The sequence below is a fragment of the Podarcis raffonei genome, chromosome 9, assembly GCF_027172205.1.
Source record: "Podarcis raffonei isolate rPodRaf1 chromosome 9, rPodRaf1.pri, whole genome shotgun sequence".
In the NCBI taxonomy this organism is placed as follows: Eukaryota; Metazoa; Chordata; class Lepidosauria; order Squamata; family Lacertidae; genus Podarcis; species Podarcis raffonei.
Window position 1 is genome coordinate 68,059,609 of NC_070610.1, and position 26,990 is coordinate 68,086,598.

Below are 26,990 nucleotides of genomic sequence, written 5' to 3' on the forward strand. Positions count from 1 at the left end.
TGAGGTAAAGACGATAATAAAGCTGTAGAAGTTGAATTTTCCCCCACTTGGAAACATGGCATGGGAAACAAACGGCTGCTCTTGTCTTCTCAGAGCTGCTATGGTGACCGGAAGAAGGCGCGGAACCTGGAAGCCTACGTAGAATGGTTCAACAGGCTCAGTTACTTAGTTGCCACAGAAATATGCATGGTAAGCAAATCAGATTACAGTTTAGGGGTTGGGTGCCATACTTGTAACACCCTTCCACATCAAAAAATCTCCCTGCAAGTAATAAACTGAAAATGGGAGATATGCTCAATCTTCCTCTAGTTCAGGTTTCCTCAACCTCGGCACTCCAGATGTTTTTGGCCTACAACTCCCATGATCCCTAGCTAGCAGGACCAGTGGTCAGGGTTGATGGGAATTGTAGTCTCAAAACATCTGGAGGGCCGAGGTTGAAGAAGCCTGCTCTAGTTTATGCTAGGAATGTGTTCAACTTGGTGTTTTGTTTTTAACATGGAGGAGAATTTAAAATATGGTGCCCTGCCCTCTCTCTAGTTTGAAATAATAGATCCCTCCAACCATTTGGGTCTGGCAAGGGGTTGGCACCAATGAAGCCCAATGATGACATGTAATGCCGCCAGGCCTGCGAATACATGTGTGTTAATCGGCTCTACGTTTCAGTCCCTGTGCGAAATCCTTTTTTCGGATGATTTTAATTTGCTCACCCAAAGAGAATAAAATGTGTGCGAACCTGAAGTACCTAGCTAAGGTTAGCAGAAGGGCCTCAATAGCCCTCCACTGAATGCGAGATGCGAGTCCCATTGTGATTTTCTGTCAGTTCTGAAACAGCCACTAGTGCATAGATCAAATATACCAAGCGTGGAGCGGATGGAACAACCTAAAGTCCTCCTTGTGTTGCAAGTTCTTGTACTGTATCTTTAGAATAATGTTAAATTACAGTGCCATAGATGGTAGGGACAGTCCTTTTTGGGGGCAAAAAGATGAGGCGTTGGCACTCATGAAAGTGCCATGGGTGCCAGCACAAAATGGCCTCCATGCGTAGAAAAAAAGAGGTCCTGGTATGCTCTAGCAGTGAGTACTGTTACAAAAGAACCCTCTGGATATAGACATATGTGCCTGCGCTTTCCCCCTTCATTTGTCCCTTCCTCTGCAAGAAATAAATTAAATGAAATTAAATATATTCTCTTTTGGGTTTGTTTTCCTTCAGCCTGTGAAGAAAAAGCATCGAGCGAGGATGATAGAGTACTTCATCGACGTGGCCCGGGAGTGCTTTAACATTGGCAACTTCAACTCATTAATGGCCATTATTTGTAAGTATAGACGGGAATCCTTCGTAGTTGCATGGTATTTTTAAATTGTTGCTTGTTAAAGGGTGCTTGGTTTGGAGAATGAGTTGGCTCACCTCAGTCTGACTCAGGCCAGATCTGGGCTGCTGCTGCTGCTGCTACTGCTAATAATAATGATAATAATAATAATAATAATAATAATAATAATAATAATTAATAATAATAAAAAAAATTATTATTATTTATACCCCGCCCATCTGGCTGGGTTTCCCCAGCCACTCTGGGCAGCTTCCAACAGAATATTAAAATACAATAACCTATTAAACATTAAAAGCTTCCCTAAACAGGGCTGCCTTCAGATGTCTTCTAAAAGTCTGGTAGTTGTTTTTCTCTTTGACATCTGGTGGGAGGGCGTTCCACAGGGTGGGCGCCACTACCGAGAAGGCCCTCTGCCTGGTTCCCTGTAACCTCACTTCTCGCAATGAGGGAATCGCCAGAAGGCCCTCGGCACTGGACCTCAGTGTCTGGGTAGAACGATGGGGGTGGAGACGCTTCTTCAGGTATACTGGAGCCTTGTCCAACTTGTGACACTGCAGATGTGGTTAGACTCCATCTCCCATCAGCCCCAGTGAGCATGGTCAAACTAAACTGGCTTTCTTCCCAATCTCTAGTTGTAGCTTAGCCAGCAACATCTGGGAGACAGCAGGTCAGGGAAAATTTATATTGTTGCTGCCAATAGCTGAACCCTGTGTCTCCCCACTCCTGCCGCACAACTGCTCTGTAATGTAGTATCACTAACCAGATAGAACTGTCTTGTTGCTTTGCAGAGTGAATAATAATAATAATGATACTTACCTGTTATATTGCACAGTATCTCCAGTCAGGACCCAAGCAATTCTTTTGATTGCAAATTGTTTTAACTGATTTTAGTATTGTGTTTCTATATTGTCACAATCCACACTAGGACGTTCAGCTAATTAAGAAATATGATGATAATTCAGATTGCTTCACATCTATTATCTAGCTGTAATTCTTACAACAACTCTGTAGTCATTGGTATTATCCCCAATTTGAGGAGGGAAGGACTGAGGCCGAGAGAGAATGGGGTGCCAAAGGTCACCATGGCAGAGGCAAGATTGGGAACAAACACTTCCTGATGCTTAGTTTTGTCTTTTACGCTGTGTACAAACCCTGCATTTAAAGTATCTGACTTCTCCCAAAAACGAATCTGGGGAGCTGTAGTTTGTTACAGGAGCTGGAAATTGCAAACTACAGTTTCCAGGATTCTTTGGGGGGAAGTAATGTGCTTTTAAATGTTTGGCGTGCACATAGCCTTAGTCCCAACTCTCAGGACAGAGGACAGGAGGATGTGAGGCTGCTTTTGCTACCAGACCTGCAGCTCCAGTACTTTCTAGTCACATCTTCACAATGCTGCAAGGAGGCCAGAATGGCTATCTTTGCAAATATTCAATTCCCTGTCCCCTGCTTTTTAAATATATCTAGTCCAGAATAATGATGTGCTCTTTCGCTCTTGTTTCTGCATCTTCCTTGTGGCCTTTTGAACTAAAAGCTGGAATGAATATGAGCCCTGTCTCCAGGCTAAAGAAAACCTGGTCAAAAGTCAAGACGGCCAAATTCGACATTCTTGAGGTAAATGTGGTTTGGTCACCTGAAATCTTGTTTATCCATTTGTTTATCAGGACAAGTGGTTCTCATCATCTATGCAAAGATATCTACCTATTCTGTGCATTTTTTCTATCCTTAATGCTAGTTCCGTTAAAGATTGGAGAGGGTGGGTAATATCATAAAATGTTCTGACTACACACTGCTGCTTACAGTGTAGCAACAAGAGAAGCTCCTAGCCCATTAGAAAAATCTATAGTAGTCTATGCTTTCCATATGCCATTTAATGGGCAATGCTTTATTTATTTATTTTGAACGTTTGTAATCTCTCCTTCACCTGAAGGTCCCAGGGCAGAGGACACAAACATAATAAAACAAAATAATATACTAAAAGGAACATTACACTGAAAATCTATTCCGTGGGCGAATATGCAGAACATGAGTCCCAATTTATTAAATTTCCTATTACTTCCAAATAGCTTATCTGACTCAAATATCTGATTATCTAAATATAGAGCTATACAGTGGCTTATCTCCATCCATCTCTGTCTCTCTTTCGAATTTTGGATGAGCCTTTGCTGGTTGTCTGCTTTATTTGTTTATTTCATAAAATCTACATATCGCTTGATTGTAAAAAGTAAACAAACCTCAGAGCAGTTTACAGATGAAGAAAACAATGAAATTACAGTGGTACCTTGGGTTAAGTACTTAATACGTTCCGGAGGTCCATTCTTAACCTGAAACTGTTCTTAACCTGAAGCACCACTTTAGCTAATGGGGCCTCCTGCTGCCGCCGTGCCGCCGGAGCACGATTTCTGTTCTCATCCCGAAGCAAAGTTCTTAACCCGAGGTAATATTTCTGGGTTAGCGGAGTTTGTAACCTGAAGTGTATGTAACCTGAAGCGTCTGTAACCCGAGGTACCACTGTATTGGTAACACTAGCAGCAAACTAAAAACTATCTAAAAGCAGGCCGATTGCTGCTTTGTATCCAGTGCTCTTCCACTGAATTAAATCCTGGACTTCTAAATAATTTTGTGGTGTCTGCTATGGCATGGAAATGTTGTGAACATTTCCACTCTTTTTTTAAATCTAGCATCAAATGGACCCTTCCAGCAATTTTTACAATTACCGCACAGCTCTGCGTGGAGCAGCTCAGAGGTCTTTGACAGCACACAGCAACAGAGAGAAGGTATGATTTGCAAATATATTCGTGGTTGGCCAGGGATCAAATTTACTTATTAGGAGGTGTGCACCAGGTAAGCCATCTGCCTGGAGCACAGCTTCCTGCTAACTGGGAACCGTCTTGGGGGGAAAATGTGCATTTTTGGTCACTGATTGTCCCTTTTTTCATAAAGAAATGTCACATCTGGCCTGTCCTAAAGGGTTCTGTGTGCTTTGCACTTAAAAAAAATACTCTTGAACACTGTGCCAAGGTAATCACAGTTTCATGCCAAGGAAATCTCCCTTCTGCAACTTGTATAAATGATGCAAGCTAGGCCCATTTGTATAGTTCTCTTACTTTGGATAATTTATTCCGGTTTGGCTAGTCATGAGGAGAAGCAAGGAGCTATGCAGCATACTAAATGCTGTCCCTCTCCATTAGGGATCTATTTTATCCATCCCTTGGGCTCCTCATATTTTGCCAAATGTTGCCCACACGCTTTCAAACATATACATGTGACTCTTAAGGCCTAGGAATTTGTTGTTGTTGCTTTAAAAAATGAAAGGTGAGAGCTAGTGGTGATGTCAGAGGCTCTATTGTTTTTTAAGCTAGCAGAAAGGAAGGCTTTATAATGGGAACCTTGCAGAATTTCATTGGGCTCCAACTTCCATCATCCCCAGTCCATGTGGTTGGTGGTCTTGAATGATGGGAGTTGTAGTCCAGCAACTTCTTGAAGGCCACGCGTTCTCCAGGCATGTGTTTTAATAATGCAAATGAATCAAGCTGGAACACTAATTATTTGGGCAAGCCTTTCCTGATGGGGAAATGCGATGTTATTCCTGTCCATGGCTGCCTTTGCAGAGAATCAGTTTCTTAGTGGGTTTTCTCTCTCATTCCCATTGCCCCAGAAATAGAGCCAAGGTAGAAAAGAGTGAGAAGCAAACACCTTGCTCTTTCCGGATGAAAGGCAGAAAGATGAAAGCTTTGCAGGCTGCTCCTCGGCTAAAAGATATTCTCTGAAATCTCTGTACGTTTGAGGAAAGCAGTACATCCTGGAGTTCAGCTGAACCTTTAAAAAAAGCCAGCCTTTACCTGCATGATCAATTGTGGGTTGGGTTGTTTGTTTTGGTGGGAAGGGAATTCTAGAAGTAGAAACTGCAGGAGGGGGTTGGAAAGATTATTATGGTCCAACACCCCATGAAATTGAGGTTGTGAAGTGGGGAAAGAGGAAGGTTCCATATATCAGGTATTGAGACTCTTATGATAAGCTTGTAAGTTTGGAAATATACTGCTATTGTGCGTATGTGTCCGTGTGTTTGCGTGCCAGATGCAATGGGAAACCCAAAGGGAAACTGGCTCCCATTTAGCTCCCAAGCTAAGTTCAAGAATTTGGTTCTGGTGTGCAAAATCCAGTAACATTGGGACCAGGATACCTGAAGGTCACCCCTTATATATCAAATCAGTCACTGCTAGGGTTGGGAGATATATCATCCAAAACTGGTCTGAAGGCTATATCATTATATCGGTTTCATTATTTTTGATCTGCCGACATATCGTGAATCATGATGTGTGTTATGCAAAAATCACAATGTGAGAAAAACCGTGCAGCCAGCCCATGCCTTAACGTAGATCCACCTTTATTTCAGACATTGTGATATATTTGTATATCGCTATGTTTAGCTGGTGATATACCACGGTGTTGAAAGCCAGATATCACCCAGCCCTAGTCTCTGTGCACTGGAGATGGGCCCCCCCCCCCGCACATACCATCTTATTAGGAGGTCCATTCCGCACATTATAGGAATCGGGTCTTTATATTGTCACAGCACCAGCCCTTTGGAATCACTCCCCGCTTGAATATCAACTAGGCCTCATCTCTGCTGTCTTTTCGGTGCCAAGCAAAGACTTTTCTCCTTCAACAGGCCTTTTAAATTGAGGCTGACAGACATAATAAGACAAAAACCAAAAAGTGAAGTAAAAAAAGAATGGGAGTGCCTAAATGAACACCTCAAAAGTCAAGGTTCGAGGGCAGAAATCTGGCTGAGTCTGGAGTAACCTTGTGAAGTGAAAGGATATGAAAGAAGGATATATATCTAGATGTTAGGATAGAGATGATAAAGAAAACAGGAAAACAGGAAGACACAATGAGAGATAAAGGAGGTGCTGTGGGATTGGTGGAAGTCAATGTCTTGTTGTTGTTTTAGTGTTTATAATATTAACTTGTAAGATATGGATTTGTTTGTTGTTCTTGTTGTTGCTTTCTTTAGTTTTCGAATGTTGATTTTTGTGTGTTGTGTATTGTTATTTTTTGATATCTTTCGTGTTGTTGTTGTTGTTTGGAAAATACTAATAAAAGTTATTTTAAAAAAATAAATAAATTGAGGTTTCCCAGTGTGCGGCTGTATTGGGATGGTTTTTTAAGATGTTTGCTCACTTGTAGCTTGCTGTCCTGGGGTCCTTTGGGAAGAAGGGCCAGGGTATAAATTTAATAAATAAGTGAGCAAATACATCCAGAGTGGAGAACCTCCAGCTCAAGGTTGGCCACAGTCCTGCTTAATTTCAGCTGGGCCTTAGGAATTTGCGGGGAGTGTAAAGAAAGATCCTTGAACTCATAAGTTCATTAATACTTGTGTTCAGCCCCTGATCCCTGGCCTTTGGTAGAAAAAGAATGTGTGCCTTAGACAAACAGTGTCACTATTATGCTAGCTTCAGCACTGCTGAAAGGGAGGGGAAGGCTACTAGACAGTGTCAACGGTGCTGAACTAGATGAATAAAAAGGTCAGACTTTGTATAAAGCACCTTAGAAATGCTCCTTTGCCTCTAGGCTACGTGCATTAGCTGTTTTCAAGTTTTTACTGGAACACCTTGACTTCGCCCATTGTTGGGCTTCCTCCCTTCTGGAACTGGATGCTAACTAAGCCTGTTGTTCCCCTTCTTCCTTAGATCGTCATCCCTTTCTTCAGCCTGCTTATCAAGGACATTTACTTCCTCAACGAGGGCTGCGCCAACCGCCTGCCCAACGGTCACGTCAATTTCGAAGTAAGTAGAGCATGCTCGGAATTTCTCGATGTGTCTGTGTGTGGTTTGTTTTTTTAACCGACAAGCTTTGCTAATTAAACTGTGAGCAGAAAGCCTTGCCGGAGGGTTGGCTGCCCGTCTCTTGATGCTAATTGTGAGCATGACTAGTCCTGGAGGTATAGACTTAATCATTTGGTGTCTGCTGCCGGGTCCTGTTGGCAAAGACCCCACCCTTTGGGAGAGAATGTCTGCTCTGACTTTGTCTCTTTTACTGCTCGTGGTTGGCTATGCCCTTCCGCTAAAAACAGACAAGCATTCAGGTTTCCCCCTCTCTCTTTTTACATCTGTTTTAGGGCCACATCTGCACTATACATTTTAAGCAGAATCATAGAATTGTAGAGTTTGGAAGCATAGCTGTCAACGTTTCCCTTTTCTTGCGAGGAATCCTATTCAGAATAAGGGAATTTCCCTTTAAAAAAGGGAAATGTTGACAGCTATGGTCATCTTGTTCAATCCCCTGCAATGTAGGAATCTTTTGCCCAACGTGGGGTTCAAACCCATGACCCTGAGATTAGAGGTCTCATGCTCTACCGACTGAGCTGTCCCATTTTAAACTGTCATGGCTTCCACCAAAGAATCCTGGGTACTGAAGTTTGTTAAGGGTGCTGAGAATTGTTAGGAGACCCCTATTCCTTTCACAGATTATGAAGCCCACTTCCTGGGAGTTGTGGCTCTCTTAAGGGTGAAGCATCACCATCATATAAGGGTGATGTGACGTTGTCAGTTCTTACTTCAAGAAAAGAGCGAGTGTACCTCTATCGTAAGGGACACAGGTGGCGCTGTGGGTTAAACCACAGAGCCTAGGACTTGCCGATCAGAAGGTCGGTGGTTCGAATCCCCACGATGGGGTGAGCTCCCATTACTTGGTTCCTGTTCCTGCCAACCTAGCAGTTCGAAAGCACGTCAAAGTGCAAGTAGATAATTAGGTACCAGCGGAAAGGCAAACGGAGTTTCAGTGCGCTGCTCTGGTGCGCCAGAAGCGGCTTAGTCATGCTGGCCACATGACCTGGAAGCTGTACGCCGGCTCCCTCGGCCAATAAAGTGAGATGCACACCGCAACCCCAGAGTCAGCCATGACTGGACCTAATGATCAGGGGTCCCTTTACCTTTTTACCTCTGTCGCAGCTGTTGGAAATACTAATTTGGAATTTTACACCACGCATTCCTCTCTTTTCTTGACTCAGACTTTGATTAGTTGTTGGGTTTGTTTTCTTTTTGTGAACATGTTTCTACTGACTTTCTCTGCCCTCTATTAAATTCCAGAAATTTTGGGAACTGGCTAAACAAGTGAGTGAGTTTATGACGTGGAAACAAGTTGAGTGCCCTTTTGAAAGAGACCGGAAAATCCTTCCATACCTGCTCACCGTCCCAGTCTTCAGCGAGGATGGTAAGAGATGTGCAAACACTAGTCATTGAGCAGTGCGCCTGCTGTCATCTATCACTTTATTTTTGGGAAATACAGAAGACCACCCTAGCTTTGTTGGAAGTAGCCCCTTGGGAGAAGAAGGGCAGAGTTAGCATTTGATACACCTGTGAGTCTCTGGGAAAGAGGAGTACAAAAAACCCACAGTACTACAAGTTAGTGATGAAAGGCCAGCTTTATACAGTGCTGATTGGCTAGCATCCATAGCATCATCAAGACAACCCCCGCTTCCAATCACAAAGGGGAGTGGTTTGCTCTTATCAATGAATAAAGGTACATAATAGCTCTAGGAAGGAAGGAAGGAAGTCCACCTGAATCACAGGATGGAGAAGCAAGACAGTCCCTGCAACAGAAAAACATTTGATTCACAATTAAAACAATGCAAGTCTAGAAATAATGGTTGTTTAAATCTGGCGACTGTGCTTCAAATAATGGTTGTCGCCTGCCATGAATTTCCCAACTGAGATAGAAAGGTGGCATGTAATTAATTGCAATAATTCAAAAATCCATAGCCAAATATTCTAACAACAAATAGCAGGAGGAGGACAGTCATTACAGAAGATCAGGATGGATAAAGTATTCTGCAAGCAGTTTTTTTAAATAAAAACAAATTATAAGAGGGTTCTTTACCATCCAGACCTTGTTACTGTACATTTGGAAGTGACATGGCCCCTACCCCAAGCGTTGAGATGCTGATGAAATCCTCTGAGGCAAGGACTGAAAGATAGCTATTTTATTTGTTGCATTTGCGTCCGACTTCTTTGCCAGGGAGCTCAACACAATTCTCCCCCTCCTCATTTTAATCTCCACAATGACCTTGTGAGGTAGGTTAGGCTGAGAGTGAGTGACTTGCCCCGGGGGTCTTCCAGTGAGCTGAGTGGGGTTTCGAACCCTGGTCTCCCGGGTCCCAGTCCGACACTCTACCCGTTACACTACACTGGCTCGCATGCCTGTAATGACGACGTTCTGTTTCTTCTGACTGCAGCACTTTACTTGGCTTCCTACGAGAGCGAAGGCCCCGAGAACCACATTGAAAAAGACAGATGGAAGACTCTCAGGTCAGTGTCAAAGGGGATTGCCGTCAGATGTCAGCAGACTGCAAAGTTGCTTGAGCGCTAAGACACCTTCGATACCAAGTGTTCCACTGCTGCATGCCTCAGCAGATGGACACGGTGTGAAGTCACTTCCAAAAAAAGGTCATATTTAATTTCTGGGCTTTCCCAAAGTATTAGCACACAAGCTAATAATCTTCCTGTTTTTTTTGGTCTTTCCACCCTTCCTTCCCCAATGTATTAGGAACCTCCTTTTTCATCTTTAAAAATTGAATAAATGCATTTTTTTTTTTTTTGCCCAGACAGATTTCCATTTTCCTTCCCTTTCTTGTTTGAAGGCTTTTGTCCAGTCAGTCATGCATGTTTCTAAATTCTCCTAAAGTTAACTTGTTGTGGTGATTCAGGCCTGGTGCCCTTTTGTATTCTGCTAGACTGCAGCTCCCATCATTCCTTAACAATTGAACATGATGGGAGCTGGAGTCTAACAATAGCTAGAGCGCACCAGGTTAGGGAAGGGATGCGGGTGGCACTGTGGGTTAAACCACAGAGCCTAGGACTTGCCGATCAGAAGGTCGGCGGTTCGAATCCCCACGATGGGGTGAGCTCCCGTTGCTCGGTTCCAGCTCCTGTCAACCTAGCAGTTCGAAAGCACGTCAAAGTGCAAGTAGATAAATAGGTACCGCTCCAGCGGGAAGGTAAACGGCGTTTCCGTGCGCTGCTCTGGTTCGCCAGAAGCAGCTTAGTCATGCCGGCCACATGACCCGGAAGCTGTACGCCGGCTCCCTCGGCCAATAAAGCGAGATGAGCATTCCAACCCCAGAGTCGGTCACGACTAGACCTAATGGTCAGGGGTCCCTTTACCTTTACTTTACCTACCAGGTTAGGGAAGGCTGCATTGGTTAAAGTCCCATAATGTCCCTCCTTTGCTAGCTAAGGAACTGTGGCATGCAAAGATGAAATCATATGCCGATGGCAGTTGTGGAATGAAACCTGCTAGCGCAATACCTTTTTGCCTGAGAAAGTTGCACAACGTTTTGGTGCGACCTTAGGGTGGGGCCATTGACAGGCGTAGCCTGGGAAGAGAGGGGGTGGCTATAGGAAACTCCCAAGGGCCAAACAGAGATTTGGAGGGCCACTTCTGCCCTAACCCAGACTGAGGTTCCCCACTGTCTGCGCTGCACTTTTGAAAGATGACGTTTAGCTCCTTTGAGGTTGCTGCCAATCTACTGTGCTCCTGAGAGCCACAAGCCCTAAAATAGACCCAGACCCATTTGGTGGACAGTTCAGAGAGAGACCAACAAATGCAACGTCTGAGTGTGGAGCAGTTTCCCAGTGTCCTAATCAATGGGGAGCCCCCTTAATATCCTCAGTTTGTTGTCCTTCCTGCCCATGGGGTGGTCTTCGCTGTCAGCTCCTCAGATGCCATATTGCCCCTTGTAGAAAGGAGGAGAACCGGAGCAAAACTTGAATTAATTGGCTGTGTCTGCCATTGGTTTGGGCTTCATTTGTCATTGGTTTTGGCGCCACCTGCTGTTGGGCTCCCACCTGTCCTACCAGCTGCCTCTATTCCTAATGTGTGTCCTCTCTACTCCTCTGTCTTTTAGGTCAACGCTTCTTGGAAGGGTTTAATCCATGACTGGCTTCCTGCTGCTGCTGCTGCTGCTGCTGTTGCTGTGCTGACGTGGATTATTTTTTTAATTGAAGGCCATTATTGATGTCACTTATTTATTTATTTTCCCCCTCCTCCCCCTCCCTCCCTCTTTAAATCAAGTGACATTTTAAGTTATAAGAGCTGTGCAGCTAGTTAAGACATGTCAGGACTTTATTAAACTTAAGGAACAACCGCAAGTTAACTCGAGAACAAGCAGACCGGCTTCTCAAACCTGATGGATCATCAGATTAAGTGACTGGTTTGTTTTGGGTGATTGATCAAAAGACAGCGATGAGGAAAAAACCGTTTGAAGATCTGACTCTTCTTTGAATCATTTCAAAACACCTGGATGGGATTCCATCACCACCTTTAAAAAAAAACTTTCACATCGCTGCTCCTTTGTATTAACAACTTGCTGCTACTTGTGGGCTGGAGTCGCGAACAAACTTTCATTGCAACTGCTGGCATCTCGTTTTTCGACTGCGTCATGTTTTGAGCGGTGAATGGAAAGGAAAACTGTCTTGGGCTGATATTTTGCTCAGCGAATCTAAGAACTTTGGTTTCCTCCTTGGGGAGAAGAAGAAACATTCACGGCAAAGTGACATGGGCTGCTTAAGATTTGCGTTTATTTATCGTGGGAAAGGGATTAATGATTATTCCTTTGGGGTCGTTGGGTTTTTCGTTTGTTTTGTTTCTTTCTTGAGTTTGCTGCTGGCTGGCAAACTATTGTTGTGGTATTATTTAAAAACAAGAAGTGATTAAACTCAGTGCTGTGATAGGAAAAGCAGCGACACTAGAAGGAAACGTAGCAAATGTAGCTAGACTCTGTAGAGAAGAAACCCTCTCCCCAATTTATACTTACACTGTCTTTTTATTTGTTTCTGAAGGGCACGTTTACACAGTAAACATAATCTGGTATGAATCTGATTTAACTTCCTGGCTTTATCCAGAAAACCTCGGGAACTGTAGCTATCTGAAAGTAGTCAGGGTAGAGACCTCTAGCTCAGGATTGGAGGAATGACTCTAGATGTAATTGGACTACAACTCCTTCTCTACCTTGTTCATAAAACTATTTCCTCCCATAGTTTCTTGGGGAGCCAAAACATTTAAACCAATTTGAAACGGTCTTAAATTTCTAATGTAGACATCACCAAATGGTCTGCATCTCCTTCCCACCCCAGGTTATTGGTTGAACAATTTGACTTATTATTTCCTCTTCAAAAATTGCAGCTCAGACCGTGGGTAGATCAATGCCTTTATTGAGGGTTTTTGAGAAAAACGGAAGTAATGGTTGAAGTAATGTGTGACCCAGTAAAGCTAACTGGAATTGTGTGATGTCTTAAAGACAAGGGAAGGATGATCTTCTGCTAAAGTGTGGGTTGAAAACAACCGACTGTCTTTTGCTTCATGAGTTTATGAGCAATGTTTTGACTGTGAAAGAGGGCCTCTTGTTATACATTCTGTAGTAACCGGAATGCTTAGCCACTGTATTTTGCCCTCTAGGAAATTCTGTCAAATGAAGCATAACCCTCCATTATTAGGCAGCCTAATGTTCAAGGTGGGGGTCCTTCATTTGCCAGAATCGTCTTCTAAGCACAGGGATTTGTATGTAATCAATGCCGCCGTTCAAAATTGAAAATAAATATATCTATATCTACACTTGCATTGCCCTGCATACTTGTAGATTTGGAAAAGGAATTCAAGGCTCGACTCTTCTTCTTCTTTAATTACTTCTGCAAGAAAAGAGACACCCTATTGAAAAAGAATGGTGGCTTCCGCTCCTTGAGAGATGTGCAGCATCCCACTGTTAAGAATTTACACTACTACCACCCTGTGATCACAACTTGTATTGGCAGAGTTTGTATGCGTGTCTTGGTTGACGAAAGGGTGTAGACTCCCATGGGGTGTTCCTAGTTTCTCTGAGCCATACTCAACTCATTTATATAAATGATATTTATTTACATATAATCACATTACGTAACATCATAAAATAACCTCTTATTTTATCTCTTTGGCTCAGCTGAGCCTAACGACTTCCATCCCTCCCATCTCATGGTTTACATTACATTACATTACTCAACCTGAATAGGTAGCAATTTCATCGTAAAGGTAAAGGTACCCCTGACCATTAGGTCCAGTCGTGACGGACTCTGGGGTTGCGGCGCTCATCTCGCTCTATGGGCCGAGGGAGCCGGCGTTTGTCCGCAGACAGCTTCTGGGTCATGTGGTCAGCATGACTAAGCTACTTCCGGTGAACCAGAGCAGCACACGGAAATGCCATTTACCTTCCCACCGGAGCGGTACCTATTTATCTACTTGCACTGCCGTGCTTTCGAACTGCTAGGTTGGCAGGAGCTGAGACCGAGCAACGGGAGCTCACCCCGTCACGGGGATTTGAACCGCTGACCTTCTGATCAGCAAGTCCCAGGCTCTGTGGTTTAACCCACAGCGCAAATCTTCAAATAACCCTGCTAATGGTGTTAATTGCTTACACTTGTCTTTCAGCTATAACATAATATAAATACAATATAAATTTGTTCCAGTCCTTCTGGAATGCTTGGTCTCACTGGTTCTGGGTTCTTCCCATCAGTTTCGCCAGTTCTGCAATACTCAGCTCATTCCTACTCCCTGAAATCAAGGGATCTAAGTTATCCATGTCTATTGATTTCAGTAGGTCTACTCTAAGTATAAATAGTATTGGATTCAACCCTCTTGCAGGTGGAATCATGAGGGGAGAATAACATCTGAAGAGATGAACACTTCTGACTAGTCACCATTCCCCACTCTATAAACTGAAGGGTGTGGCTCTCTAGCACACACAAAAGGAAGTAAAAATGAGTTGTTTTAAGGACTGCAGCTTTTAAAGTTCAATGGAAATTTTAAAAGCAGCAGGCTGAAGCTTATCTCCAGTCTTAGTACTGTGGCCCCATTAATTTATCTCTGATCGTAGCACTGTGGTGCTCAGCACTAATACAGGAGATAAGACTTCTCTCCGATCTTAGCACTTCATGCTTACGTTGGAGATAGCAGATCTCTGCACCTGACATCTTGCAACATCAGGTGATCGATGAGTGGGCATGTTTTGCTTAAAATGGCCTCGTAGGCCAAACCCAGAGGCCTGTCAGGCCTAATCATGCCCATGGAAAAGAGGTTCCCCATGATAATAGCAGCCACCTCACATGGTGTAATGGCCCTCTGTAGAAACTGGATAATTCATAATTCAACCACGTCACAGATTTTCACCAATATGGCCACCTCTTCCTTTGTGTGTGAAATACTTCATTCAGCTCTACATTTCTATGCACTCAGGCTAGCCCTGTTCGTACTCCAGGCTACGGCTGTTAGGCCTGGTCACCATAAATGGTAGAACCTAGTGACCTCTAGAAGTTGCTGGATTAAAATTCCCCAAATCTCTGACCTTTGACCATTTTGGCTGGGTCTTCCAGGAATAAAACAGCAGGTGGAGAAGTATGGCAACAGAGACACCTATCAAATATAGATGGAAGCAGATGAATGTTTATATCCCTCATTTCCTCATGGTAGTTCTTGACACTTATGTTTTTCTTCTCGCCCACAACAACCTTTTGTGGTGGGTTCAACCCAGAGACAGTAACTAGCCCAAGGTTACCCAGTGAGTTTCAGGACTGAGTGGAGATTTGAGCCTGGCCTCAAACCATTATCCCACAGTGTGTCTTGAACCTTGAGACTTCATCACCCCTCGATTTATTTCAGTATTTTCAGCTCGGTTCTTGAAACAAACAATTTGCGATGCAACCAAACCAATATAAATACATTTCAAAGGAATATCCTGAATCATCCTCAGAAAACATTTTAAATACAAAATAAGTGTGGACTGCATAGATGATGGAGTCTGTGGTTATTTTTCTTTGTTGTTTCTTTCTTAGTTTGGTTTCTATTCCGCCTTTTATCCCAGAAAGATCTCCGAGGTGGCTTGATATAAAATAATAAAATATAATTACTTTAGGATTGCTTCTGCCTCTTCCAATGCAATCGTTTGCTTATCTGTGGAAATAATTTACATTTCCTCCGTTGTTTTGACTCTCCAGGTGTCTGGGGCAAACATGTTTCATTTATGGTGCTTCCGGAGAAGTGGGGAGAATATAAAAAGGCAACAGAGATGAGTGTTGACAGTCGAAAGCAGCCGCTGTTGTGTGCTTTGGGATGGAGAGTGTTGATCTGGCTTGCAAAGAGGCTGTGCATACCAAAGCAGGCAGTGGGAGCCTTGAATGACACAAGCCTCTCCACCTTCACAGCAGTGGCAGCAGGTGCTGCGAGATGGGGCCAGCCGTGGGACTCCCCCTTTTGAAAAGAGATGCAAATATGATGGCCTTAGGCAAGCCAGAGGCCCTTCACTTTGGATGCAAATGAGCTTGGCTTCTGTGTGCAACAATGGACGCCTCAACCCACCCTCCCACCCCCAGTACTGTCCCTTCTCTCCATTTATCATTCTACTGGGCAGATGTGATGATGCAAGATTGAAAGGAGGGCAGACCAGCGAGGTGGGAGCCTGTGTTGGGAAAAGGAAGTGATAAGACAAGTCAAAAATTCCAAGTGTGGTCACACCATAGATTTTTATAATACTGTGCACAGTTTTGGTCCCCACTCACAGCCCCCTCCCACAGCTGGAGAACCTAGGGAAGGGCTTCTAAGAATGATCTCGGAAGGCTCACAGGGGAGAAAGCAATCCTGAAGGTACCAGGGTGGATCTCAAGCTGTTTAGGACTTCAAAGGTTAAAATCCAGAACTGTGTCCTTGGAAGGGACACGGCGTCAGTGCAGCTCGTGGGATGTGCAGAGTCAAACTCTTAGGGCAAGGTCCAGCAGGGATTTCTCCTGTGCAAGCTCCGTTGAAATGAACAGGGTGTCAGAAGCAAGCCACCACTAAACCACCACTTCATTATTAGAAGAAACAGGATGTGCTCAGGTCTGCCAGGTCTAAAGTGCACAGCAACTCCTCTTCAATAGATCTGCCCCTATGAGGCAGTTGCAGAGTCTGAAGATCCCCGCCTTCCCACAGCTGCCTAAGACGACTCCTCTCCTGGGTTTTCCCCAAGCAATCTGAGACTATGCTGGAGTTGCCTGCCTTACCTTCTCCCTCTTCATGCCTCTCCTGGTCCTGGCAGACCAGGCAGGAGGGGAGCTTGTCACAGCAGGAGCGGGAGATTCCTGTGCTTCTTCTCCAGCCTGACTCATCTCCCTTGCTTCAGCTTCAGCTTCTGGACTTCTCTCTGCCACAGACTCTCCCTGCTCACTAAGCCCTGTTACCTCTTCAGCTTCTGACACTACCTCCTCTCAGTCTTCTCCCTCTGACCACTCATTGTTGCCCCACCACCAATCCCCAGGCTCTGAGCCTTCTTCTCTTGGGGGTTCCCCAGCTGGCGCCTCCCACCATTCCTCTGAGTCCAACCAGTCCATGACAAAGGGATTTACATAAACTAGGTCGTACCCTAGTGGTAGCCATGTTTTCTGAGGCTGACAGGAGTTGGAGTCTAGCAACATTTGGGGGTAACAAGCTAGCTATCCCTCCTTTTGGACAACCACATTTAAAAATAAATAAAAATAAATCATTTTAATTTGATTTTTCAAATATAGATTTATAACAAAACTAAATACATTTCCATGTACAGAGATTTCTCTGAATCTCGAGATCTCCCCCATCCCCTCTGTGGGTCCTAATGTCAGCATTTTCAACTACAAATTATATCATAATCTATATTTCATATCTATCCATATTATCCATAGTATTTGTTACACCACAAGTGAGTTGAAAATCATGCTACTGTTTCCATCTGCTTACAGTGGTCTCCTAAATAAATTGTAATTTTTTCCCATTCTTTCTTGAAGTTTTTGTCCTCTTGGTTCCTGAGCTTTCTGGTCAATTTTGCTATTTCAGTGTAGTCCAACATCTTAGTTTGCCATTCCTCTCTGGTAGGGAATCTTTCTTCTTTCCATGTCTGGGCTAGTAGCATCTGTGTGGCTGTTGTCACATGCATAAAAAGCCTTCTCTGCTCCTTTGGGATGTTGGTACCTACAATTCCTAATAAAAAGGCTTCTGGGTTTTTTTTAACAAAAGTTATTTTAAACATTTTTTTCATTTCATTATATATCATCTCCGAGAAAGCTTTTATTACCTCACACGACCACCACATATGATAAAAGGTACCTTCTTTCCCTTTACATTTCCAGCAGATATTTGTACTTGTTTGTAGGGAAATGGTTCTCGTCACTTGTTCTATACATTTTTGCTAGCTTACTAGGAGTCAAATACCACCGGTACATTATTTTCATATAATTTTCTTTCAGCGTACTACATGCCGTAAATTTCAAATCTGTTTTCCATAACTTTTTCCAACCGCATTTGCCTCTCCAAACCCAAACTTTTTAATTTCCAGGCCCTTTCTGCTGATAATTCTTCCCCGGTGTTTTCCATTTGTACCTTGAAGCTGCGCACACACACACCTGTCTGGTTGATATGCAAATCAAATCACAGCAAGCAAGCAAGGAAAAGTTGATCATTGCCCCAGACACTGGCATTAGGGGAGATGAAGGGAGAAGCTTTGTTATGGCTCTATTAATTGTTGAGCTGTTTCATTCTCCAGTTTTATTGCTCTGCCTTTCTTTGGCTGATTCAGCAAATGTCACAAGAGAAGCGACACAATTTACGAGACTTCTCCAGGCCCTGCCGCTCATATTTGGTCTGCTCTGGTCTGCAGAAATCCCAGGAGGAAACTGGGACTTCACTGGGATGCTAGCACCACCTAGTGCTTTTGGGAGAGAGAGAAATATTTGAATTGCTACTTAAACCTTTTAATGAAGGTGAAAGAGGAGAGCGCAAAATATGGTCTGAAGCTCAACATCAAAAAAACTAAGATCATGGCCACTGGGCCCATCACCTCCTGGCAAATAGAAAGGGAAGAAATGGAGCCAGTGAGAGATTTTACTTTCTTGGGTTCCATGATCACTGCAGATGGTGACAGCAGTCACGAAATTAAAAGACGCCTGGTTCGTGGGAGAAAAGGAATGACAAACCTAGACAGCATCTTAAAAAGCAGAGACACCCCCTTGCCGATAAAGGTCTGTATAGTTAAAGCTATGGTTTCCCCAGTAGTGATGTATGGAAGTGAGAGCTGGACCATAAAGAAGGCTGATCGCCAAAGAATTGATGCTTTTGAATTATGGTGTTGGAGGAGACTCTTGAGAGTCCCATGGACTGCAAGAAGATCAAACGTATCCATTCTGAAGGAAATCAGCCCTGAGTGCTCACTGGAAGGACAGATCCTGAAGCTGAGGCTCCAATACTTTGGCCACCTCATGAGAAGAGAAGACTCCCTGGAAAAGACCCTGATGTTGGGAAAGATTGAGGGCACAAGGAGAAGGGGACGACAAAGGATGAGATGGTTGGACAGTGTTCTTGAAGCTACCAGCATGAGTTTGACCAAACTGCGGAAGGCAGTGGAAGACAGAAGTGCCTGGCGTGCTCTGGTCCAGGCGGTCACGAAGAGTCGGACATGACTAAACGACTAAACAGCAACAACAAGGATTGAAAGGCATGGAAACAGTAGACTAGATTGGTTTTATGTTCAAGTACGCCTGCCATGGTTCCCACCAAAGAATTCTGGCAATTGCAGTTTTGAAATGCTGTGGAGAATCCCCTGTTAGAGTATATATTTCTTATCTGCATTATTCCCGAATGCAGGTTTTCTGTGGATGGGGTATGCATTTTGACAGGAAAGTTATGACTTACTCTCTGGTTTAAATTCATCCACCAGCTCAATTCCAATCCCTACTTTTAAGGGAAAAGAGGCAAAACATGTTAGGAACACAGAAAACTGCCGTACACAAGGACAAGCTGTTCATATATCATGCTCAATATTATCAGCACTTAAAACAGAGGCTCTCGCAGATCATCTACTATGTGTGGAGTTAGATGAATCTGTCAGTTTCAGTTCCTCCTGGTTTCTTATTCTTCCATTCTTAAATCCAACTAATTCACAAATTCCCCTGCAATTTGTGAATTAAAGAAACCTCCACGAATGTTCACCAGCATTTTAGCGCGGATTTCTCCCAATAGACACGTTTACATATATAGTTATGAGAAATCCACACATTTCTGCAAGAAATTTTGTGGATATAATGCATTTATGTAGGTTGCGTGGATTTTTTTGAACACTCTCCCCCCTAAGAGGTGCATTTGTGTACAAGTGGTTTGGTTGAAAAACTGCATTGCAAAATTTGGGGAAGTGCAATTTTCAAAGGTTAGCTATGCTTCCATTCACATGATGCTTTGAAAAGCATGATTTCAGTAGCTTCCAACTCACACTGCAAAGAAAAGTGATGTTCTCCCCCATTCCTAAGATGGAGATTGCCTGGGACCAAACCTGGGAACCCTTGAATGCCACAAAGCTATGGTCCCGACAAAAGCAGGATACAGTAATGTGTTGCAGTGGCTAAAGTGGAACTCTTAAACATCACCCCATCCAGCTCTAGCTGGGGAGAACAGCAGTTTAGGAAGTGAGATTTTCTGTGGGGAAATGGATGGAAGGAAAGAGTGAACCAGCCCATTCTCCCACCATTCCACTGATTTATTTATTTTTAACCATATAGTGGTACCTCAGGTTACATACGCTTCAGGTTACAGACGCTTCAGGTTACAGACTCCGCTAACCCAGAAATAGTACCTTGGGTTAAGAACTTTGCTTCAGGATAAAAACAGAAATCGTGCAGCAGCGGCGCAGCAGCAACAGGAGGCCCCATTAGCTAAAGTGGTGCTTCAGGTTAAGAACAGTTTCAGGTTAAAAACTGACCTCCGGAACGAATTAAGTTCTTAACCCGAGTTACCACTGTATTGTGAGGAAATGCATGCAGCAAAGGGTTCAGTCTACTTTGGGGTCTAAATTGTATAATAACAAATGACAGACGGGCAGTGTCAACAAGACACAGCAGCAGCAGGCAAACATGTCTTTTGCCCTCCCCTTCTGCCATCTTCAACAATCTAGGCATAAAAGAAGAATGTAGTCAGTTTCAGGGCAGATTGGTAGATGGCACCATCTTGTGGTAAAAATGGTATATGAATGAAGAAGTCAGAAATCTAACTGAAAATGAGAATTGAATTTTAAGGTGAGGACTGCAAGAAGATCAAACCTATCCATTCTGAAGGAAATCAGCCCTGAGTGCTCACTAGAAGGACAGATCCTGAAGCTGAGGCTCCAAGACTTTGGCCACCTCATGAGAAGAGAAGACTCCCTGGAAAAGACCCTGATGTTGGGAAAGATGGAGGGCACAAGGAGAAGGGGACGACAGAGGGCAAGATGGCTGGATCGTGTTCTCGAAGCTACCAGCATGAGTTTGACCAAACTGCGGGAAGCAGTGGAAGACAGAAGTGCCTGGCGTGCTCTGGTCCATGGGGTCACGAAGAGTCGGACACAGGAGAAAAGTGGGTGTTTTTGTTCCTTTGGTTAAGTTTTTCTGGTGGCCTTGAATGCAGACTACTGTAATGAGCTGTAAGTGGGGCTGCCCTTGAAGATGGTCCAGAAACTGCAGCTAGTGTAGAATGTGGCTTCTAGGCTGGTACATAGGGCAGCCCAATGTGACCCTATGTCACCAGTCCTGAAAGCACAGCACAGGCTGCCAGCGAGCTACTGGGACAAGTTCAAGATGTTAGTTCTAGTATAAAGGTAAAGGGGCCCCTGACCATTAGGTCCAGTAGTGACCGACTCTGGGGTTGCGGCGCTCATCTCACTTTATTGGCCGAGGGAGCCGGCGTACAGCTTCCGGGTCATGTGGCCAGCATGGCTAAGCCGCTTCTGGAAAACCAGAGCAGCGCACGGAAACGCCATTTACCTTCCCGCCAGAGCGGTACCTATTTATCTACTTGCACTTTGACGTGCTTTCGAACTGCTAGGTTGGCAGGAGCAGGGACTGAGCAACAGGACCTCGCCCCATCGCGGGGATTCGAACTGCCGACCTTCTGATCGGCAAGTCCTAGGCTCTGTGGTTTAACCCACAGTGCTACCCGCGTCCCTTTTATTCTGTATATTCTGCCCTAAATGGCTTGGGACCCAAATATCCAAAACAGCACCTCTCCAGAATCAGCCATATCAGAGCCTATGAACAGCAACTGAGGCCCTCTTGGTGGTGCTGCCTGCTTGGCAGTGACTTGAAACTGAGCCTTTTCAAACAAACAAACAAACAAACAAACAAACAACAACAACACTAGCCAGTAAAACTTGACTTAGTTTCAGTGGTGTAAGTTCCTAAATTATTGGTATGGGAACTTAAGAAAGGCTTGTTAGAACCATGCTGCTAAGTTGCAGCAACCAGCTTAGCCTCTTCGCATGCTGAGCTATTCTGGTAGACTGAGAGAACAAAAGGCCTGATTACCTTCTTCCCAAGGTGAGGCAGAGTGACCTAGCTAAGCCTGGCAGGACAGTTTACTCTATGGTATTAACCCTTTCATGCATTAATTAGATTTAAGCATGTTGGTTTTATGAGGCTGGTTATCCTACAGAACCTGGGACCTTCTCCATGCAAAGCAGGTGCTCTACTGCCCCAAGAGAGGTTGCATCCAGTAGAGACTCTGTGACTCATGCACTTCATACTAAAAAACGAAAGAAAACAGTGGAGATATTCCCCCAAAGACAAAATCAGGGCAGAGATTTACTGGGGACAGGTACTCCAAATCAAAACCGTTCTTGGTCTAGAGGGATCTTTGAAGCATCTGGTACTTTCAGCGAAGTCTTCTTTCATTAGACGGGGTGGTATCTTATCACTTGCAAAGTTCCCTGGGCTATGCATTTGAAAGTGCAGCAAACGTCCACGGGAAGAAAGATTAACATCACACGTGTGGCTTGCTTTCTGCTGGAACAAGGCCCAGGTTGCCTCCCTGCGATAAGCCTGTTGTTGCAGACAGCTTACAGCTGCGCTTGTAATTCTCTCTCAGTGGCATTTCGACCAGCCCTTAGGTGTGCCCTGGAGATTCCCTCGCACACATTCTGGGTGAGAGGGTAGGCAATAAACTCATTAGCAGGGGATGGTTTTACTTGAGGTTGTTCTCCTCCCCGCCCCCCTCCTTTTACACTCGGGCCAGCTTTTCCTTTCTCCCTCCCCAGGCTGCACTTTGAATAGCCGTCCCACACACCCCCTTCATGGCCCTACCTGTCTTAAACGCTGCGCCTCTCCCTAGAGCAGCCACGTTGCACCTGCGTGCCAAGAACTCGATAAGAAATTCCTGCGGCGGTAAAAAGTGCTCTGGGGTCAAAGTTCCAGTGGTAAAATTAATTGTTCCGAGACCGCATCTCCCAAGCCGTCTATAAATGCGGCGTAATTTACGGCCTGCGATACCACCTGTGTGGCGCAGCTGTCTCAACCACTTTCCTGATGCAGAAAATGTGATATTCAGGAGAGGTTTCGTTTGGGTTAAAGCCACGCTCTTTGGAGGTTTTGTTTTTCACCTAATTGGAAACATCTACAGTTCTTCTGCCAAAGCGCTGCGTGCATGAGCCAGCCTGGCCAAGAGGGGCCCCTCGACTCCGACAAATGAATCACTGACAGTGAGAAGCCCATCCCACAGTTAGGATGGGATATATATATAATGAGGCTCTGCTTATCGCATGAAAATAGTAGCAAACAGCGGGATCCCCAGGCTGACAGCTTCTTGAGGCAGATCCAAAGACTTGTTGTTGGGTCTCCAGTTCCTAAAATGATTTTTATGAGACGAGGAGAAATGGAGGTGGCTTGTTCCAGCAAGCCATCTTCTTGTGCGGATGTGTAACTTTCCACCCCACCCCCGAAGTACAGTGGTACCTTGGTTTTCGAACATCTTGGAAGTTGAACGTTTCCATTTCCGAACACCGAAACCCAGAAGTAAATGCTTCCGTTTTCAAATGTGCCTCGGAAGTCGAATGGTTTCTGCTGAGTATTTCTTAATTTAATTTGCAGACCACTCTTTGCACCTTGGTTTTTGAATGTTTCGGAATTCGAACGGTCTTCCAGAACAGATTACGTTCGAAAACTGAGGTACCACTGTTTAGGGATGCAAATAGTAGAGCTGAGGCATGTAAGCATCTTTCCTCCTCCCTTACCACCCATTAACTGAACCCCAATTTATTTTCAATGGGTTTGTTTTGTCCCATTTCAGCCCAGTATCCAGAACAGGTGGCAAACTTCAAGCAAAGATTCTACACCAAGTCAACTCAAATGCCATTTCATTCCACTCTTGTATGGATGCAATGAGAGCACAGATGCAACGAGAGGATATTCCGATTTATTCAGGGCAGTTGAGGGGTATGCAATAGCTCCCTCGAAGTTTTTCTTAGGCACCCACAAAGCCTCTGAGATGCCTACCCCATTGGTCATTGAGGTGGTGGCCTTCGTCTCCTTTGAAAAGGACATAGATGTGAAGGAGGAAGTTGCAAGTGTGATCCTCTTTCCCACTTTCTCCTTCAACTCTATGTAAGGTAAAGGTAAAGGGACCCCTGACCATTAGGTCCAGTCGTGGCCAACTCTGGGGTTGCAGCACTCATCTTGCTTTATTGGCCAAGGGAGCCGGCATACAGCTTCCAGGTCATGTGGCCAGCATGACTAAGCCACTTCTGGCGAACCAGAGCAGTGCACGGAAATGCGGTTTACCTTCCCGCTGGAGCAGTACCTATTTATCTACTTGCACTTTGACGTGCTTTTGAACTGCTAGGTTGGCAGGAGCAGGGACTGAGAAACAGGCTCACCCCAGAGCTCACCCCATTGTGGGGATTCAAACCGCCGACCTTCTGATCGGCAAGTCCTAGGCTCTGTGGTTTAACCCACAGTGCCACCCGCATCCCTCTATGTACTTTACATTAATTCTACTACATCCAACTTTTAGCCAGATCCCTTGAAAAGTCATGTGTGCGCTCTCTCCCTCTGTCTTCCTATTTCTTGGCGGAGGAGGATGTGCGAGACAGGGGTGACCAAACTGAGTGGAACCCACAGCACCCATTCAAAAATCTAAATGTGCCTATAGGCCTGAAAAACTTGGTGCCCCTGGTTCTTTGCCTTTTCTTAACCTCCTTGATCAGGAACCTGACCACCAGCCTCTAGGTCTTTGGAACTTAAGTCTGCCTGAGCTATAACTGAACCCCTGACTGTGACCTGTCTCAAAAGTTTGGCTTTGGCTTGAAAAACTGTTTCAGAGACCTGTGGAAGGTCCTGAAAGCTTATCAGGGGTACTTCAATGACAAGATCAGTAACAACACAGAGACATGCCTGGAGGGATATAGATTTCTCACCATGGCCAACCTGTCTCTCTAATGTAAAGCCACAGGTGAGCGTTGTATGAGTTTGGTCCTGAGTGTGCCCTTTCATTCTACATGGCGAGTCTGAGGCTCAAGTGCCTCCAGACCATTTATAGGCAAACTCTGGCCCTCCAGATGTTTGGGACTACAATTCCCATCATCCTTGACCACTGGTCCTGTTAGTGAGGGATGATTGGAATTGTAGTCCCAAACATCTGGAGGGCTGGAGTTTGCCTATGCCTGCTCCAGACTGTTGGCAACGCCAGAACTTTAGATTGGTGCATTTGCAGTCGATTCAATGGTTCTGACGCCGTAGCCCGAAAAATCCACTTTAAAACAACAGTATTTCTGCAGTTTGGATAGTGCTTTAAATAGTCTGGGACGAAAGAAATACTAAAGCGAAGTCGTGTGGACGCCCCACATATTCCTGAAGGTGTCCCAGAATTCTTTGCAATGCTGCTGAGCAGACAAGCTGATCTGAAAGTGCTCTTAAAAGGGGGAAAGTTTGCAAATCAATCCTAGACATGCATTGTTTGTGTATGTGTGTGTGCTTATTGGAAAAAAGAGGAGAATACATCAAATAGAGCATTTTTATTATGGCTCCAATTTTTGTGTGTGGAAAAAAATCATTTTCACCAATTTCTTCTTTACGGCTTTGCTAATCAATGAAAGATTTCCCTCGTATTCCCTGAACTCTTCATTGTAACACAGCCTTTTCATAAATCTAAAGCACCTCCCTTGAGATGCCTCAAACCCAAGATGAGCCCCCTCTTTCTATCTTAATATATGAGGGTCATGTGCAGGGACGTTCCCAATGTCCCCTAAATTAAAATCACTGGAGCAGCTACATTAAGCAACCAGATTTATGACAAGCTTCAAATGAAACAGAGGTATCCTGTACAGCTGTGAGATATCTGTAACCAATTTCCCCTTAACCAGCATATATGCAAGATAAATATTATCTGTGTTCTTCACCCTTCCCAGCCCATCATAACGGAGAGAGAAATTGGGCCTGACATTACCCACTTAAATGTCTCAGAGAAGAATGGACCAAACACTGCTGGGGCCCCCTATGGATGGATCTATTGCTGTATGTGGGTGAAGATCTTGAGGGGAAATTGGTTATTTCTTGGTGTAAGAAGGTTTTTATTGCTATTTAAGAAGGTTTACTGTTTGAGGGGTTTTGTTGTTGCTGTTTGAGGAGGTTTTCCTATTCTGTTCAAATAAAAATATCTTTCTGCAGTGTTAATTGGCAAAACAGGGGGTCTCAAACCCTCCAATGGCCACAATTTTCTAGGGATAGTTCCCGATTTACAGAGGCTGTTCTGGTTTCTGATTTGATCTTAGAAAGTTCTAGTTTTCCTTAGGAATGTCCCTATATTCAACAGAGAAATGTTGGAGGGTATGGAGTTATCCAACCCCCGGGCCATCTGAAGGCAGTGCTGTATATATTTTTTTTAATGTTTAATGCTTTATTATATTTTTATATATGTTGAAAGCCGCTCAGAGAGGCTGAGCCTTTTCTCTTCAGGGTTTGATCTCCAGGCATCTTCACGGGCCTCCTCTGGATACAGTCCGCTGTTCCAGTTTGTCAATATCCTTCTAAACTCTAGTTAAGTACAGTGATACCTCGGGTGACAAACACTTCAGGTTACAGACGATTCAGGTTACGGACTCCGCTAACCCAGAAATAGTACCTCAGGTTAAGAACTTTGCTTCAGAATGAGAACAGTAATCGCGCAGCGGCAGCACATCATCATCAGCGGGAGGCCCCATTAGCTAAAGTGGTACCTCAGGTTACATACGCTTCAGGTTACATACGCTTCAGGTTACAGACTCCGCTAACCCAGAAATACTGCTTCAGGTTAAGAACTTTGCTTCAGGATGAGAACAGAAATTGTGCTCCGGTGGCGTGGCAGCAGCAGGAGGCCCCATTAGCTAAAGTGGTGCTTCAGGTTAAGAACAGTTTCAGGTTAAGAACGGACCTCCGGAACGAATTAAGTTCTTAACCCAAGGTACCACTGTACTCGCAGCACCCAAAACTTGCGACATTTGAAGCAGGCGAGGTCCCTCGTACTTAATTTCTCCTGTTACTTTTGCATTTCATGGATAACCCAGTATGGAAAGCAAATTTCACTCCCTCTCAACACAAGGCTATCAGAATAATTGCGGGGGGAGTGATAAAGATGTCAGAGCTTTCAGTATCTTCTCAAGCAACGCTCAAAAGACTCGTAAATCTTCCAGGGTTTCATCCCCCACTTTTGAAAACATGATCCATCCAGTACACCTCCTTCTGCCTCTCAGGTCCCTTAAAAAGAAACATTTTACTTTTGACAAGTTGAAATAGGAACATCTGGACGTAGTGTCCCAAAGTCTTGCAATGAGGCAATTATAGGGACAGAACTACCAAACTGTATAGAAAT

At 44.3% G+C, this 26,990-nt stretch overlaps 1 protein-coding gene across 2 annotated transcripts in view; it reads left to right on the forward strand.

Annotated features, from left to right (window-relative positions):
- RASGEF1B (RasGEF domain family member 1B) overlaps positions 1–12,938 on the forward strand; it is a 247,675-nt gene extending 234,737 nt beyond the window's left edge. For both annotated transcript variants that reach the window (XM_053404309.1, XM_053404310.1), the window contains 8 exons: positions 94–189; positions 1,211–1,313; positions 2,860–2,939; positions 4,007–4,102; positions 7,019–7,114; positions 8,417–8,540; positions 9,562–9,634; positions 11,233–12,938. In XM_053404309.1, the coding sequence (XP_053260284.1) occupies positions 94–189; positions 1,211–1,313; positions 2,860–2,939; positions 4,007–4,102; positions 7,019–7,114; positions 8,417–8,540; positions 9,562–9,634; positions 11,233–11,257 (693 nt within the window). In that variant the 3' untranslated portion in view covers positions 11,258–12,938. The remainder of the gene's footprint in view (positions 1–93; positions 190–1,210; positions 1,314–2,859; positions 2,940–4,006; positions 4,103–7,018; positions 7,115–8,416; positions 8,541–9,561; positions 9,635–11,232) is intronic.
- The last annotated feature ends 14,052 nt before the right edge of the window (positions 12,939–26,990 follow it).